General features: G+C 35.4%; 1 protein-coding gene across 1 annotated transcript; it reads right to left on the bottom strand.

Annotated features, from left to right (window-relative positions):
- Positions 1-4,474: 4,474 nt before the first annotated feature.
- Rassf (Ras association family member) lies at positions 4,475-10,469 on the bottom strand. Its single transcript, XM_067762876.1, has 9 exons — positions 9,769-10,469; positions 9,556-9,650; positions 9,312-9,491; positions 7,484-7,675; positions 7,026-7,415; positions 5,798-6,951; positions 5,386-5,712; positions 5,057-5,161; positions 4,475-4,980 (listed from the first exon to the last, which is right to left on the bottom strand). Exons 1-9 carry the CDS (start codon positions 9,806-9,808, stop codon positions 4,920-4,922), a joined length of 2,544 nt encoding a protein of 847 aa, XP_067618977.1. The 5' UTR covers positions 9,809-10,469; the 3' UTR covers positions 4,475-4,919.
- Between the last annotated feature and the right edge of the window lie 7,629 nt (positions 10,470-18,098).

Below are 18,098 nucleotides of genomic sequence, written 5' to 3'. Positions count from 1 at the left end.
CTGTTAGTACGCTGTTCTGGATCCTCCAGTGTTCTCCCTTTAGTGATATAAGCTAATTTGTTAGCCTAATCTAGTAAACCGAAGTTGCAATATTCGCTTTATATGCTTGATTGGTCATGTACAGCTTCTGCCATCTCGCAAAAGGATTGGGACGTTTACCGTATATTAATTGAATTCTCCCTCCTTTATCAACTCATCGACCTTTTGTTGTTGTTGTTGTCGACCTTTTCGTTACCCCCTCTGGCCTAGCGAATCCACACTTTCACTGAAGTTCCAATCTTTTAGCATCTTATGCTTGTTTCTCTTAGGACTTATGAGGACAAGTTGTCCAAGCTCCAGATACAGCATATCCTCCGCTTTCTTATTTATCTGATTGCTATAGTGCTGACCCTGGGGCAAGATACTCGAAGTATATTCCAGTCTCGTGTAGGTACATGCTGGTTTTGAGAACCAGCGCTGTATCTAACACTTAAATTGCGCCTTCCCTTTGGAGCTTTGGAGCAGCTCCCTTTAGCCATATCAATATGACATTTTTGTTGTACCTCTCCAATTTTATCCTGCACCATTCTGCTCATGACACCAAGTAGCTGCCTTTTTACAGAACTCCTTTTTCCGGTATGGAGGAATGGGTTTGACAGAAATAATGCAGCGTCTGTCTTCAGTGCTTCTTTGGAGGTGTCTTTAGTGGTCGCTATTTGCTTGTCGCCTGTACTAAGACTAAGAAGAGATTATTTTCACCCGGCCAGTCGGCAGTATAACTATTCGCAGAGGCGTAATATTTTGCGGAATCATCCAAGGCTTCGTCAGAGGAGAGGAGTTATTCCTAAAGTGACCTGCTTTCTTCACAAGGGAAACGAACCTTTAAGCAAGGTCAGTGTCAAGTGGAGAGAATATCTTAGGTCGAAGCATCCACTCCTTGTTGTTGTTGTTGTAGCGATAGGTTACTCCCCGAAAGCTTTGGGGAGTGTTATCGATGTGATGGACGTTTGCCGGATACAAATCCGGTACGCTCCGGTAACACAGCACCATTAAGGTACTAGCCCTACCATCTCGGGAACGATTTATATGGCCACATTAAACATTCAGGCCATCCCTCCCTCCCCACCCCCAAGTTCCATGAGGAGCTTGGGGTCGCCAGAGCCTCGACTGTTAGTGAAACGGGATTCACCGCTCAAAAAATAAATAAAAAAAAAAAATGAAATGAAATTGGGTTGGAGAAGCTTTATATTGCGCTATACAACCCCTTGAATCCCAAATCCTTCCCCGTGCTACATCCGAAGACGTCATATCCGTATGGCTCACCGATGGCGTAGACTAAATTTTACTAATACTTAAAAAGCGAAAACAGTCGCGAAATGCTATTGTCTTTTACTTGGTCATTTTTGCTGTACTGCTTTGTTGTCGTATGATTTTTGGCGCAAGTGGAGCTACAGTGGGGGTCGAAATATTATCCGAGCAATGCGATATTTTCAAGATGATGCTGGAGAAGATAACCCGATCGAGCATGCAAATGTTGGCGCGTTATTCTTTAAATCGATTCTTTAATGCGATTCCAAACCTTTTAAATTACATACATTTTTTTTTTCAAAAGCGAAAGAAATTTCTTTCGAATCGAGTTAAATAAGGCCCTTGGAAATTGACTTTAAAAAAAATATAAAGAATGCACATATGCTTGTAAATTTTTTTCCAAATATGTTTTTATAAAAACTCTTAATTCATGTGTTTAATTAACAAGTTTTATATTCATACATAATGCTTATAATTTGTTATATCAACAATTTAGTTTTTTCATATGTATCTATGCATTTTCGTATATTTTATTACGACACTGGTGATTTGTTAATATATCAATGTATTTAGCCATATATATACCCCGGGACTAAAGTGCTGCAGAGTTCATCAAGGTTAATATTGCTAATAGTTTATAACCAAAATGACATTTGCTGACTTTTTTCACATTGAAGTATTTCATAATTTTTCAAACAGGATATATATATGGGTGGGTTAGTTGTAAATGATAGTTGTTGTGTATGTTTGTATGCAGTGAGTGAGTGTTGGTTTAATTTTGTGTGATTTGTTTTAATGTAGTTTTGTTTTTTTAATCGCAATACTTTTAATTAGTATAAAACTTTAGCGCTTAAAAAGAAAATTCAGAAATTTAGTAGAAGTCCGATTTTTTCGAGTATTCAAGTTTGTTTTCTGTATAGTAATGTTTCTTTGTAATAATTAATATTTGTTCTTTTTTTAATCTAATAGAAAGTATATAATTAAATAATCGTGCTAATATATGTATAATTGTGTAAATTGCAAATTAAGAATAGTTTTGATTACATTTTAAGTAACTTAATGATAAAACAAAATTTTTGGTTAATAAATTGTTACTTCACTTAAAAATTTAACCACAAAGTATCTAGATATAAAGATATGTTTATGTAAATTAATCAAAGAATAAATGGCAATAAGTATTTTGTTTGTAAATGCAACTTGATTTCAAATAAATTCAAGATTTAAAATAATACTTGCATTTTTAATGCACTAAATTTCAATTCATGCTACAGAGAGATGTTTTTCGGAAATTATAATAATTTTGTTTAATACTATATACCAAATGAAGATTTTTTTAGCTTTAACCCATTTTCGGCCGCTGGTCGATTTTTCGACCACCAACTTTGGACTCTCATATCTCTGAAACTAAGTGTTAATTTATTGATCCGTTTTCAGGACTAGAAAATTTTGAGTTTAGTTAGTTCCTAAAACATAGATTTGTTAGGAAAAATATTAAAGTGTGGATTTTGGTAAAAGAATGAAATTATCACTATTTTTATTTTGTGCAGATAACAAAATAAGGAAAAACAAAAAAGAGAAAAATTATTACTAATTTATTGTGAATAAAAAAGATGAAATTAAAAGATTCAAAAAAGTGACACATGAATATTGCAGTAGTTCCAACCTTTTCATGTGCGTAAACTTTGGTGATCGAAAAATCGACCGCTGGCCAGAAACCTGGCAAGTAGGATGGAACAAAATATAGCAATATTCTTTTTATTATTAAAAGAGATGCAAGTGAGCGTCTTGACGATATTGAAAATGTACTTACTTTTGCTTTCGAAATTTCTAATTCTCTACCTATTTGTATAATATGTTTATCTCTCTTTATCCACCTATTTTTATTAGAATTTTAAACCTCTCGGGGTACCATACTTTACTCCACATTGACCTCTACTGATCTATTCGACCAGACATGGGGGTTCCAATTGTGAAACAGGCGATGAGTCGCAATCAGTTTAAAAAAATTAAACGGTTCTTTCATCTCGCTGATAACAACAATTTAAATGCAACAGACCGATTTGCCGAGGTTCGCCCTCTTACTGATGCTCTCAACAAAAGGTTTATGCAATTCGGAGTCTTTAGCCATATTCTCTCTATAGACGAACAGATGATTCCGTACGCCGTCACTCATGCAAAATGTTCATCAAAGGAAAACCGATTTGCCGAGGTTCGCCCTCTTACTGACGCTCTCAACAAAAGGTTTATGCAATTCGGAGTCTTTAGCCATATTCTCTCTATAGACGAACAGATGATTCCGTACGCCGTCACTCATGCAAAATGTTCATCAAAGGAAAACCGATTCGTTTTGGATTCAAGTCATGGTGCTTATGCTCTGAAAGTGGATACTTATTTTCTAGTTCATTGTACGGTGGTGTAGCAACCGCTCACAATCAGAATATCGGCCTAGGCGCACAAACTGTCTTAGACTTGCTTTCAAATGTATCTGACCCTGAGTGCCACATTATTTACTTAGATAATTTTTTCTCTTCATACCACCTTATGTGCCTTTTGAATGAGCGTCGAATTTTTGCAACTGGTACTATTCGCGAAAATAGAATGGGCAAATCTCCGTTGAGGAATTTAAAAAAAAGAAATGCGCGGAACATTTGACCAGCAACTGGATCGTAACTAAGAAATATTGAATGTTCGGTGGAACGATAATGCCGTTGTCAATGTTATAACTAATAACTCCACATTCGAACCAATTGTTTCCGCTAAAAGGTATTGTCGGAAGCACAATCTATCATCACTATCCCACAGCCAAAAGTTATTCAACAGTATAATCACGGCATGGGTGGTGTGGACTTTCATGATAATGCGGTGGCAAATTACAGAATATGTATACGAGGAAAGAAATGGTGGTGGCCAATATGGACAAACGCTTTTGGTAACGCAATGGTCAATGCATGGAAGCTCCACTGTATGATATCAAAAATTTAAAAGACGAAACCACTTTCACAAATTGATTTTCGTTCCAAAGTCACAACCGAATAATTGACTTACGACAATAACGACGAGGATAAGAGTGAGGATGAAGATGAGGATGAGGATGGAGATGAAGATACACGTCATTCGTCAAATCTTCCTCGCAGCAACGAAAGAGTACACGCCGTCATGAAAAGCGTTGAAAAAAATATCGGCGATGTAAGTTTCTCAAAAAACACACTATTTTTACTTGCAAAACTCTTAAAAAAATTAAGTATGAAATGATGTGCATTCTTTTGTTAAATCAACCAATTTGAAAAAAATCGTATATCTTTTTCAAATATTTGTCTTCTTTATAGTATGCTGGTATATGTATGCATTCACTGGAAATGGAATTTAATTCGAGTTAGGTTTTTACAACATTAATACATACGAAATTGACAACGTACGTATGTATGCACACATATGTTTGAATAGTAGTCAAATTTAATTGTTAGTCTTGCACATTGTATCTAATAATATTTGAGCTGCATACTGTTTAGAATATGCATAAGAAAAGGTGTAAAATGTTTAAAAAGAAATATTCTCAACGCAATTAAAAGCAAATACAAAAGTAAAAATCCTAAAATTGAACATTGAAATGAGCATGAGCACATGCAAACTGTTTATAAATGAACTTTGAGACTTTCCATGCGTTTGATAATGCGTCGACGTAACTCTGCATATCTGCAAAATTTAATAGGATAATAGCATGTTCATGTATTTATATAAATTTATATAAATGTTTCCGACATAGCAATACCTTTCTCGAACTTTGGCCATCTCACGTTCTAATTCATCATCGTAACGCTCTAAAATTGCACGGCACTCTGGCAGGGATAGGTTTAAAAATTGAGCAACCTCATTGCTGTAAAATATGATTGATTAGTACAAACACATTATATAAAAATTTAATTTAATTTAATTTAATTTAATTTAATTTATTTATTATTACGGCTGTTTAGGCCTAAAACTTAAACTACTAAGTACAATTCATTATTATATCATTTATTTCTATTGAATATGCTGTTGGAATGCCATGTGATTCCGATCAGCATATTTACTGGCGTAACAAACGGACGCTTTAATTACCTTATTTCATCAGTTTTCTTTGCATCAACCAAGAATAGACGCGCAACATCTTCGTGTGGTCCCATCATAACACGCGATATTAACGGATAATCAGTCTCTTTCAAACGTTTTTGTTCGCCATTATCACGTATAATGAATAATGAAAAATTCTCTACACCACTATCGACTTTATATTTTTCTAATAACAGATTTATGACGTCATTTGTTGTAACTAACGATGTAACCCAAACGGACATTTGTGAGCCATATGGTGGTGTGAAGAATGAGGTTTCACGATTATAAAAGTGACCATTGATGGAGCAACGACGCTTCAGTTTTGTGCGCGATCTAAAAAAAATCATCAATACATAGCAACAGAATGAAAAATATCACTTCTATTAATTCTATATATTTGAATATCAATTTCACCTACCTCCTATTGCCACTACGCCGTTTTATAGCTGCTGCACCCGTTCTTGGCGGTCGTCGTAAGACCACACCATCCTCCGTAACATGTAAGGGCGTATCCTCGTCACCGCCATTGTGGGGCATACCCAATCCTCTACCATCGCTAGCCGTAATCATTTGCTCTGTTTGTGTCAACTCATCACCACCCGCAGCGCCACTATTTGTTATTGAATGCGCCTCAGTGCGACTATTAGATTCAGTTTCACTTACACTATCTTTTTCTTTATCTCGTTTTTGCGATTCTTTCGGATAACAATCCATTTCGATTTTTACATAACGTTGTGGCACATCACTACGTCGCATTGTTGCCGATTGTTGTGGTTTCAATGTAGAGTCATCGTCACTATCCGAATAATCAAAGCATGATGGTCCTGATTTGGAACGATTTATACCTTTATCGAAAAACTGCGTTCCACGTTGAATTGGTGAAGAATTTGGGTCATTATTGGCAGCACCAATTACCGCTGTTGAAGCTGAACCACTTTTTTGCAAAGCATACATGCGATGCATCGTATGTGGATTGGTAGTGCCACACTTCAAATGTAATGTATCATTTATTAATGTTGCATCGATCGAACGTAGAGCATGTTCGCAATTAAAACTTTTGCTCATTTGATTTTCACCATACAACTTAAGCGAATCATGTATGCGTGATGGATCAATTGGTTGATTACGTTTGAGGGAGTCCTCATTTGGTTCCCGAAATGAATTGGCGCCATTTACATAATCTTGATGTACGCTACGTTTGAATTCTTCAAAGTCCATTGGTTTGAGCGTTGCATCATCGGAGGATTGAAAGTTATCAAGTGTGGTGGTAGTAGTTGTGCTGGGGCCTTCCGTAATAGATGAGTTTATAGTCGCCGAAGTGGCGGTGACAAAGTTATCTGAAGAGGTGCTACTACTCTCACTATTTGCATTACTATTATTATTCGTCGAAGAAGTCGTCGAGTTTGCCGTTGATGCTGATGGCACTTCACTTGTGGTATTTGTGCTTTCAGTAAGGTGATGTGCTGAAATCGTTTTTGATGGCGAACTCTCGCTGGAAGACGTTTGTGATGATGGTAACTTGACAGGCATCGTTTCGTAAATTTTATCCTTTTCGCTAATGCGGCGTTCCACCTTAAAAATGTAGGGACCAGTTTTAATAGAACTTCTCCAAACTATATTAAGTAGTATAACTTTTATATATTTACCTGCAGCAAATCATCAATTTCATCCCACTCTAATTTCTCTAAGTTATCCAATTTCGAAGGCAATGTAGCCGAGACACAACTGGTGGAGGCTGTTGTTATTGTCGTATCGGTACCACAACATAATGTGTTCGTTGACTCCGATTTGTCATCATCATTTGAACAACCATTATTGCCATTTATCAATGGTATGGCAGCGCCGCCTGTTGTATTTGCAGAAGCTTCCTCTGGTGTTGTTGGCAAATCTGTCACTGGATACTCATTTAAGCTGCAGGAATCAAAAGTCATACTTTCTGATAATGAAATGTCTGTCGAAAGATTTTCAACTTCACTTGGTGTGGTCGGCGCTTCCAAAGATTCACTTATATCGTTTTCTTTATCGGATGCACTGTCCTGCAAATATGTAAGACAAAATGTGTAAACGTTCAATATTGGTTAAATAATTTATTAAATTAACTTACATCTGCTGCCTTAGACACACGCTTCGAATTACGTTTGCGTACGACTATCGTACGCTGATCATCATCTTCTTTTAAATGAATTACACCATGTACGCCCCAGTAAACACGCAGCGCTCCTTCTAGTATTAGCCGGTTATTCACTTCGCGGCTACGTATTTCCATACTTTTATTGTCGTAGAATTGATTGTAAACCTAATATAAGTAAATAGAAGAAATATTGAGTGTAATAAAGTACTGAAAGTTTGTTTAGTTACAGCTGAACTAGGATTTTTTTTTTTGTCATAAAAAAGAGCAGAATAGAAGTTAAACCTGTCATCTAAAAATTCCATTTAAAAATGGTCATCCAAATCACTTATTGGAAATCCTACTAGGAATGCTGTGCCAAGAGGATAGGGCCATAGGTGTGTTTGAGAAAGTTGAGCTTGGCGGTCATGGTATGGAGCGTTGGATCGTGACGTAATTGAATTCTACATGTTGCTGTGTCATTTATTAGGTCAAACGGAACTAAGTTTGCATAGGAAAGAGGTTGACTAATTGAGACAGAGAAGTAGCACGCCTCTTATTCTAAATTATAGTGTTTTCCTCTTGCTATATATCTTAAAACATCTGTGATAAATACAACTCTCAAAATTTTATTGATTTTAGCCGTCGGCAAAGTTTCAACAAAAAGGAAGTGGATCTTTTATTACAGTAAACACATTGTGGATAGGTCACTTCTCTACGGCGGTACTTGTTTCGTCTTGGCTTTGCTGCTAGTTTCCTAAGTTCTTATGATTCAATTTAACTGCAATTAACTTGTTAGCTCTTTTTCGCAAGAGGAGATACGACTGATTGGAGAATCTTTATTGTTGTATTTTATTAAACAAATGCAAGGCGGTATAACGCCATATGCAGGCAGATGAATTTTCACTGAGAAGCTTTTTATGGCATGATACACTCGTATAGGTTGCGAAATCACTGCCGAGAGGCGACCCGGCTAGAAAACGGTTTTTTTTAATTGAAAAAGCGTTTTTTCTAAATTTTCGATGTTGCTTTTCCCGGTACTTGAACCCAGGATCTTCGGTGTTCCGAAAGTTGAGAGATTTTACGTACATGGGCAGTATTTCGCCGGCTACGCGCTGTAATCAGGAAATTTGGTGTTGTGCTAACTGCAGCGGTTTTTTGGATCAATAAATCGGTGGGTCTGTGAATTTTAGCCACTTCTTACAACAGGTATGACTGACCGTTCTTATATTCTAATCCCATTAACTCTCTAGCTTTATTCACGACAGCCCGCAAAATTCGGATTTGGGATTAATTCCGGGTCGTTTTAATACAGACAGGGCAGGATCTTATATAGTACAATTCGACATTTCGTTCCATTTTGCATATAAGGCTTAAAGAAAGGGGTCCAAAATATTACCGCAGTAGGCAGGCCAGTCATGAGAGGCGACTGAAATCTACGCACGTGATCATATGAAATCGTTTCCGAGATGATCCGGTTAGTATCTTAATGGAGCTAATTGCCAGAGAATACCAGATCTATATCCGCCAAAGGATCATCATCATCGATAATACTCCCCATAAACTTCGGGAATTACATTTATTTCTATAAAAGGAAGGATATATAAAAATGATTACATGGGTTAACCCGATTCCCTGTTATCATAAAAGTCCATTTGCACTTGCGATTAAGTTAGAGATCTGCTTCATTGGTCCTTATACCAAGCTAGCGTAGAAATTCAGAGTCTCTCAATACGGCCAACTGTTAGTTGGTCTTGCGACAAATTTATGAATGTACATATCGGGTGATAAAATCTTACAGTTATAATTTTATATTTTATCATACCTTAACTTTGCTTTCTAAGTGATCTCTAGGTAATACAGGTCCACCATTACCACTGCCGGAACGCTGTGTTCCTTTCACGCCATAACTTTTATGCGATTCGACACGTGTGCCATGGCCAAACAGCTGCGGTCCAAATAGTGCACCGTAGCACGGCACGTGACAATAAGGCACTCCTTTATGCTGTAAGTACACAAAGTTTATTAAGATGTTATATAAAAATAATTAAATAATAAATAAATTGAACCTCAGCATGCTGGCCTGGGTTCAGGCGCTTGCCACATTCTTCACAACGTAAACACTCTGGATGCCAATCGTAGCCCAGTGATTGCTTGCGTTCCGCTAAAAGAATAAAATATGTATGCATATATTATTGATTTAATTTATGTAGCCGAAATAACAAAAAGCAAACTCGTAAGCCTTTGAACAAAGAAAGTAAACAAGTATTTTCTTTACATACCGAAGTATACGGGCTTCCCACACTTGTGACACTTCCACATATTTCAGAGCGCTGTTGGCTAGTGGTATGATGTTTGGCACAGACAAAAAGATGTGGAAAAATATGTTTTAGCTAGTTCAATAGCCTTTTGCCAGAATTAGCAAACTATATTTCCCTTGCGTTGATTTCTACGCTTTTTTTTATTTCTATCTTTTACTAAGGAAATGCGTGACGTATAATTTTACATAAAATATGCAAATGAATGTAAAATAGAAAGCGAACAAAACACTCGAGCTGGTAGTGGAAGATGTAATTGGACAAAAAACAAGAATTCTCAGCGGAATAGCTTTTAATCGCCGATCAAGAGGGAACAGAAAAACGGAAATAAGTTTACCACTACAAAGGGCAATGAGGACGCTGAACTCATTACGATATCATTTTTCTTGTCGTACTTTTTTTCTATATTTTCTTTTAAAATTTAATTTGTGATTTTATTTTATTTGTTATTGAAAAGCTATTAATTCCATCCACTCTTTTAGTTCACCGCCACCCACAAAAACTGGTCTAAACGTGTTATTGCACTAGAAAAAACGTTATATTCCTGTTGCGCTCTAACCCGGGGTATCAAATCTCAAATCTTCATTTGTTAGTTCTATAAGTAATTGTTTATTTAATTTATTACGAATAACTTTTCCGACGATTTTTTTTCACTGAACGAAGAATAAAACAAATGCATTATTTGATTAACGAATGACACCAAAAGAAATCATTGTAAATTTTACCAACTAGCGCAACTAACAGCTGATCGGTGAAAATTCGCACATTCACACGCACAGTTCACGACTCAGTTTCAAAACAAAACTTTAGATTATTTAATTCAAATTTTAAAGTGGGATAATCCTTACAAATTTATGTATACAGAATATATATGGCATTTTTGTTGTTTTAAAAACAATAGTTTTATTTATATTAAAGCTTTTACCATTTTTTTTTTTAACTTTGAAAAATCTCCGAACACCATTCCTTCATTATATGACATTCGACTGCCTATTCCACTGCCTTCCACTCTATTCGCAACATAACCTCTACTTAAGCTGCCAAACCATTGTAAATTTTACCAAGTAGCGCAACTAACAGCTGATCGGCGAAAATTCGCACATTCACACGCACAGTTCTCGACTCCGTTTCAAAAAAAAACTTTAGATTATTTAATTCAAATTTTAAAGTGAGACAATCCTTATAAATTTATGTATACAGAATATATATGGCGTTTTTGTTGTTATTAAAACAATAGTTTTATTTATATTAAAGCTTTTATCATTTTTTTTTTTAACTTTGAAAAAACTCCGAACACCATTCCTTCATTATATGACATTCGACTGCCTAGTCCACTGCCTTCCACTCTATTCGCAACATAACCTCTACTTAAGCTGCCAAACTATATAGTAAACAATGTGCCAAACTATATAGTAAAGAATGGAAGAAATAGTAGAAATTAGGGCTGCCATCTATAAAAATAAAGGTATTAAAAAATTACCTTGTGAAATTCGCAAAATTCTCAATGAGAATTTTGCCATAGATTTCATAACTTAGACCACGTTTACTTTAGACTTACAGCTGAATTCAAAAGGGCCCATTACTGATATTTAGCATAGACTCGACTTGACTTGGCGTAAACTTGGCAACTTAGTCACGATTATACTCCACTCACCGCATACAAGTTGGCATCATAATCAGCCGTTTTCCAGCTCTCATTTTATTGAGAAATATTTGCTACAAAAAGTTGTAATTTTTAAACAAAGTTAATTTTGAGTACAACAATTAATTTATGAGTGTAAAAATTGTTTAAAACAATCAGTAAAGGTCAATTTGTATGACAAAATGTCAAAATGAAATGAAAACAAACAAATGGCATCTCAAAATGTAAACGTCACTTAGATCTTACATAGAAAATCAAAATTCATCAAACTTCTAAGTCAAGTTAAGTGTTTCTAAGTTTTGAGTAATCAGTAACATGCAATGTTCATTTAACAGAACTGCAAGTGACAGTTCTCAAGTCAAGTATATGCTAAGTATGAGTAATGGGCCCTTAAGCCCCCATTACTGATACTTACGGCCCGATTCTTAGCGTTACCGGTAAAATAGTACCCAGAACATTTTGTAATCGAAAATCGTTACCAGTTGTTTTATTCGCGATTCTGTCCAAAGTGCAAACGCTGTCATCACCGAAAAACTCACCAGTGTCGGTGGTGAAATTTAAAAGTTGGTTTTCTTCGCTTTACCCATGGCGGAACGATACAAGGTGGCAGCATGGGACAGCTGAATATAAACTTTTTTTATTTAATTTGATACATCAACTTCCGGCGCAGTACGATTTTGACATTTGTCCATCGAATTTACAAAAACGAAGTACATGGAATTTTTATTTATGTTTGTAGGTATGTCACCATGCTGCCACCGTGTATGGTTCAGCCATGGCTTTACCGAAAATGTGTCACTCGTAGATACGATGTTAACGAATAAACGGGGCGATGTGTATATACATATGTGCATACATGCATACGTTTTTACATAGCTATATTGTAATATATACTGTGAAAGTACATGGAAACAAATATGTATAGCAAGAGGCAACACTTTTTTACTATTATGTTTACTTATTTGCGCTCACAATTCTTTATTTTTCAGTTTAGCCTTTTTCTAGACAACAGCTGTTGTGTGGTTATTTCGATGTAACCACCTACTTTTGTGGGTAAACAATTATCCGGCTACTTTCGTGAGCAGAATACCAAAAGGGCACAAAAGTTACCACATGAAGAAAGTTGCCGTGGTGAAGAAAGTTGTTACCACATTAGAATCAGGCTGTTAAAGCCAAATTAAACTTCCTTAACCCTAACGCCATAGTCGTAACCATACCCATATCCATAACCATCACAATGTGATCGATTAATTGTGCCTTAGCCTAAAAATCGTGAAAAGTTCATAAAAATGATGAAAACGCAAAAAATTACAAACATATTCCACAAAAAATAAGTATCTTAGACATAACGTATACAAAACAATGAAGAAAATCTAAAAAAAGTTATTAAAGTCACCAACTCAAATATTTTTAGGTTATGGATATGGCGAGAATCCAAAAACCAATTGATTGGCTATGGCGTTAGCGTTATACTAGGTTCAAACACACACCAAATTGGCAATTTATACTATTTGGGCAATTTATTACGCAATTTGTCATATAATAAATTGTAATAATAAATTGCCAATTTAAAAAAAATTGCGTAATAAATTGTTTCAAACTGCAAATGCAACATTGTAAAGTGTGTTTATTGAGTACATTTAAACGTCAGTTACGCATGGCTAAACTATATGGTTGGCTCATCTCATCAGCTGATTTTATGTCTTTCATTTCACTGAAGTAGGGATTGTCAAAAGAAGATGGCAAACTCAAAATTAAACCAAAACATTGAACACATTTTCTTACAACACACAAAAATTTCAAAATTTTATGTTTTCATTCCATTTCATTCGCCTAATAATGTGCGTGTTTATTTTGACAGTCTGAACAAAGGTATGTTCTTGCTGTAGAGATGAGCCAACCAGCTACCAAATTACTATTGTGCAAGCTGAATCGAGTTGTATGAACAGCACTAAATTCAAATCGAAATTTCCTAAATTTATTTTTCTGTTTGAACATAGTATTATGGTATGGCACCATTAATCGATTACATTCCTTTCCATAAGGTAGGTTCGATCAGCTGATTTATCTGGTTATGGCTTTATGGTTATAAGTCACCATTAATTCGCCCTTTAGCATAAACTTGACTTGACTTGGCGTAAACTTGGCAACTTAGCCACGATTATACTCCACTTGGCGCATATAATCTGGCATCATAATCAAATGTCAAATTGTATTACAAAATGTCAAAATGAAATGGAAACAAACAAATGGCATCTCAAAATGTAAACGTCACATACAACTTACATAGAAAATCAAAATTCAACAGACTTCTAATTGCTTCTAAGTCAAGTTAAGTGTTGCCAAGTTTTGAGTAATCAGTAACATGCAATGTTCATTTAACAGAACTGTAAGTGACAGTTCTCAAACCAAGTCAAGTCTATGCTAAAGCCCCCATTACTGATACTTAGCATAGACTTGACTTGACTTGGCGTAAACTTGGTAACTTAGCCACGATTATACTCCACTTGGCGCATAAAATCTGGCATCATAATCAGCGTTGAAATTTATTTTTAAATAAATGTCAATTTGTATGACAAAATGTCAAAATGAAATGGAAACAAACAAATGGCATCTCAAAATGTAAACGTCACTTAGAACTTACATAGAAAATCAAAATTCAACAGACTTCTAAGTCAAGTTAAGTTTTGAGTAATCAGTAACATGCAATGTTCATTTAACAGAACTGTGACAGTTCGCAAGCCAAGTCAAGTCTATGCTAAGTATCAGTAACGGAGCCTTAAGTATCAGTAATGGGCCCTTTAAGCCGTCTTTGGACTGCCCATACATGACACAAAAGCCATGCGCAAATATAAAACGACGGAATTTGTGCAAATGAAAATTTTGACATACACGGCTCAAAAACACTGCGCCATATTCATTTTTAATGTAGCGCAACAAATGACACATGTGTTTTAATTGTATAAAAAAGGCACTAATTGTATAAAAAAAACACTATTTATTTTCCACAGTGCTGGTAATTCACAGTATAAGTCGAAAAACTCGCACCAGAAGCGTTTATTTTCCATTGTATTTATAATTTTTATATTTTAGTTGCAAGAGCAGCTCAACTCATTGCAGCACTGCGCAATATTCATTTTTCAACTAGCGCAACAAATGAAACATGTGTTCTAATTGATAAACAATTATTATGTATTATTGAATTTGTGTGAATTCCTGTTACAAGCTAGAGATGGTCCTTACGCCTTCGATATTAACATTTTTAAGCAATAATTACTGATGTTATATTATCAGAAACCACAGGTAAACTGTGTAAGATTCACCACACACGAAGAAAAAAGCATGTGCAGTATTTGCAGACATGCGTAAATATTAAAATCATAGATTAGATTGATACGAATCTTTTGCTTACGCTCTCATATTTTCGCTCTCATGAGGGATTTATCTTCTAGTTGTTGCTGGCAACAATCACAGATAAATCCCTCGCGCCAGCTGAAGCGGCTGCCAGAACAAAAAATGTGCCAGCCAAAACGAAAAACGTGCCAAAAATTTTGGTAAACTTTAGTTTGACCTACAACTGTAGAATAGCGTTCAAAAATTATGGGAAAAAGGATAAAAATACTTGTTTTAGTGTAAGTATTATTAGTTCGAAGGCGGAGGGTAAATATTATTTCCCATTCAAAAGTTATCACTAAAAATAGGTTTTGTAAATATGAACTCCCGATGCAACCAGTCCATTTTGATCACAGAACCTGGAACGCCAGACATGTAGGATAAGCCATATCCATTAAATAATGTTAACTATTATATCATAGGTCCGATTTACTGAAATTTCAAAAGAATATATGGTTTTCACTGCGAGTTAAATGCGTTACAATATTTGACTAATTAATTTAATCGAAATGTAAATTTTACTTAGATTTGTTTATATTTAACTCTAACTAGTCGTATTATTGTAAAATAACTGTAAGGAAATAAATATTTTACGACTATCATTTTATTAAATGATTGAAACTATAATCGCCGAAATGTATGTCAAAAATCCACATTTTCAGATCTATTCATTTTTGTTTGGAGTGGCATCATTGATAAATGTTATAAAAAATGTGCATTTTGACAGCGCTCTCTCGAAACAAAGAGTTGCAAATCCATTCATCTATGATTAAAATCGTTTTGATTTTAGCGCAGTTCTCTGCGCAAAGCGCAACCAGTGCACACACCGGGCAAATCCTTGTGCAAATTGGTAATTGGCACAAGGATACTTGAGCCATGCAACTGGCGTATTAGTCACTAGGGGGACTCATGTAACCGTATAAATGCCTTATAAAGTGTGTAAACGTATAAATTTATCTAGTTTACGCACGAGCTGTCAAATTTTGTATGAAAAATCATTTACACAATAACTCATGTAACCGTATAAATGCCTTATAAAGTGTGTAAACGTATAAATTTATCTAGTGCGTAAACGAACTGTCAAATTTTGTATGAAAAATCATTTACACAATTTGTATAAATTTACGCGCACATTTCATTGTGTAAACGCGGTAAACTCAAAGTAATGCAACCTTGCAGACATCACAGCAGGCATTTTCATCAGAAATCTCCAACATCAGCACTTAATCTTGGCATTTTTTAATTTGTAAAACAATCAAAAAATTTTGTTTGCCAATAATACAGCTGATAAACAATCAAGTTTATCAAGAACATTACTAGGTGCGTTCATATAACCCCGTGTGTAAATGGATATAATTTTACACCTTATATGTTTATATGCTTTCATGAGTCCCCCTAATTTGTATAAATTTACGCGCACATTTCATTGTGTAAACGCGGTAAACTCAAAGGAATGCAACCTTGCAGACATTACAGACGGCATTTTCATCAAAAATCTCCAACACCAGCAAGTAAAGACGTTTTAGTTTTGATTTTTCACTTAATCTTGGTATTTTTTAATTTGTATAACAATCAAAAAAATGTTTTTGGAAATAATACAGCTGAAAAACAATCAAGTTTATCAAGAGTATTACTAGGTGCGTTCATATAACCGCGTGTGTAAAGGGATATAATTTTACACCTTATAAGTTTATATGCTATCATGAGTCCCCCTACTATTATACTATATCTCCACGGTACACGATTTCGGTAATATGATTTCGCAAATCACATTCCTGTCCGCACGACTATGCTTTTTCTTCTGCATAATTTCAAATGACATTTGGTTTCGCTTTTTTCCCCACAGCCGAATTAAAACGTTTAAGATAAACATGTTTTTGAAATTTGACAGCTAGTGCGGACAGACCATCGATTATTTTGTGTAAATTGTAATCGACCACAGAGTGCCACTCTGAAAATGAAATTAAAAAGAATTTCTAATTTCGTTTGTCAGTTTTCACATAACGAAATTAGCTAATTTCGGCTGAAATTAAGAATCTTCCGAAATCATTTTAATTTCGGTGCCGTGGAGACATAGTATTAGAGCCTATTTGGGGTGAAAATCACTTTTGAGACAATTTGCCATTCTGTAAGCTGTCTCGCGTCTCCAGCCTAACAAAAGCAATCACTAATTTGCGAGCTGGGCCGGGGCAGATATCAAACGTTAAAATTTCAGAAAAAGTATGAAAATTATTAGCGAAAAGCACTTTAAATACATTGTTTTATTCCTCGAATTGAAAAAAGCATATGAAAAATTAAAAAACAGTATATACTTAAAAAAACATCGAACTCTGTGTGGCGCCGCTGAGATTCGAACCTACATACTTTGGGATTTTCTACACAAAATTGTGAATAGCGTCTTCGCAAGCTCAGCCGCAATAGGTTAGGTTAAGCTGAACTGGCCAGTCCATGAGGACCTCACATAGACTGAATAAGGCAAGGTGCACACGAGGCTACGCATCATAGACGCGTACAAGATATTTAATATAGCTACAATTTCTATACGCCTCAAGATCTGCACACGAAGCTACTTTCGAGCGTCGCTACAAAAAAAGCAAACAATTATTGAAAAAAATTAAATATCTTCAGCTATATTCGTCCCCGAAACCAAAGGAAAATAGGTATTAAACGTTGTAAGCATCCCCGTGCCTTTGTAAATTATGAAAGGCAATTTTAAACCACCGCGGACTAGAGAAAAGGGTGATTTCTAGTTTTCAACACTTTTTAGCCTTTTAAACGATGTCTAACCAAACTGTTGTAGTGTTTAATACTCTTTTTCGCTTTGGTAATATACCTTTCATGCACTTTTATTAACTAAAGTAACTTTTTTTAACTAATTACACAAATTTGCATACAAAAAAATGTAAATAAATATCTTGTTCTTCCTTTTTTTCAAGCGTACGTACGCTCAGCGACCAACATTGCTCAACGCTTAGCTACACGAAAATTTCATGATTTGTCGCTTTCATTCAGCTGACTCCTCGTATGCATCTCTCCTTTCAAATAGATGTGTTCGGCATCAAAGCGTACAAATTTCGCCTGCAGCGTCTATGACGCGTAGCCTCGTGTGCACCTTGCCTAAGTCCGTAGTGTTACCAGAAGTTTGTTTTAACGACCAAACTGAAAAACCCTATCAAAAACCAGGTCCAATGTTATAAAATAACTCCGTCCTCTTGGCAAATACTAGAAGCTTTTCCTAGGATTTATGCCACTTGCTGTT

Source organism: Eurosta solidaginis, chromosome 1, assembly GCF_040869045.1.
Source record: "Eurosta solidaginis isolate ZX-2024a chromosome 1, ASM4086904v1, whole genome shotgun sequence".
NCBI lineage: Eukaryota > Metazoa > Arthropoda > Insecta > Diptera > Tephritidae > Eurosta > Eurosta solidaginis.
Note: the sequence above shows the minus strand (reverse complement) of the source record. Positions and strands in the feature narration are given on the sequence as shown.

Excerpts from the sequence above, each read along its gene's own strand:
- Rassf (XM_067762876.1), bottom strand. The coding sequence starts at position 9,808 with ATGTGGAAGTGTCACAAGTGTGGGAAGCCCGTATACTTCG. Across the intron at positions 9,651-9,768 it reads TGGGAAGCCCGTATACTTCG|CGGAACGCAAGCAATCACTG; the intron begins GTATGTAAAGAA and ends TTATTCTTTTAG. Across the intron at positions 6,952-7,025 it reads AAATTGATGATTTGCTGCAG|GTGGAACGCCGCATTAGCGA; the intron begins GTAAATATATAA and ends TACATTTTTAAG.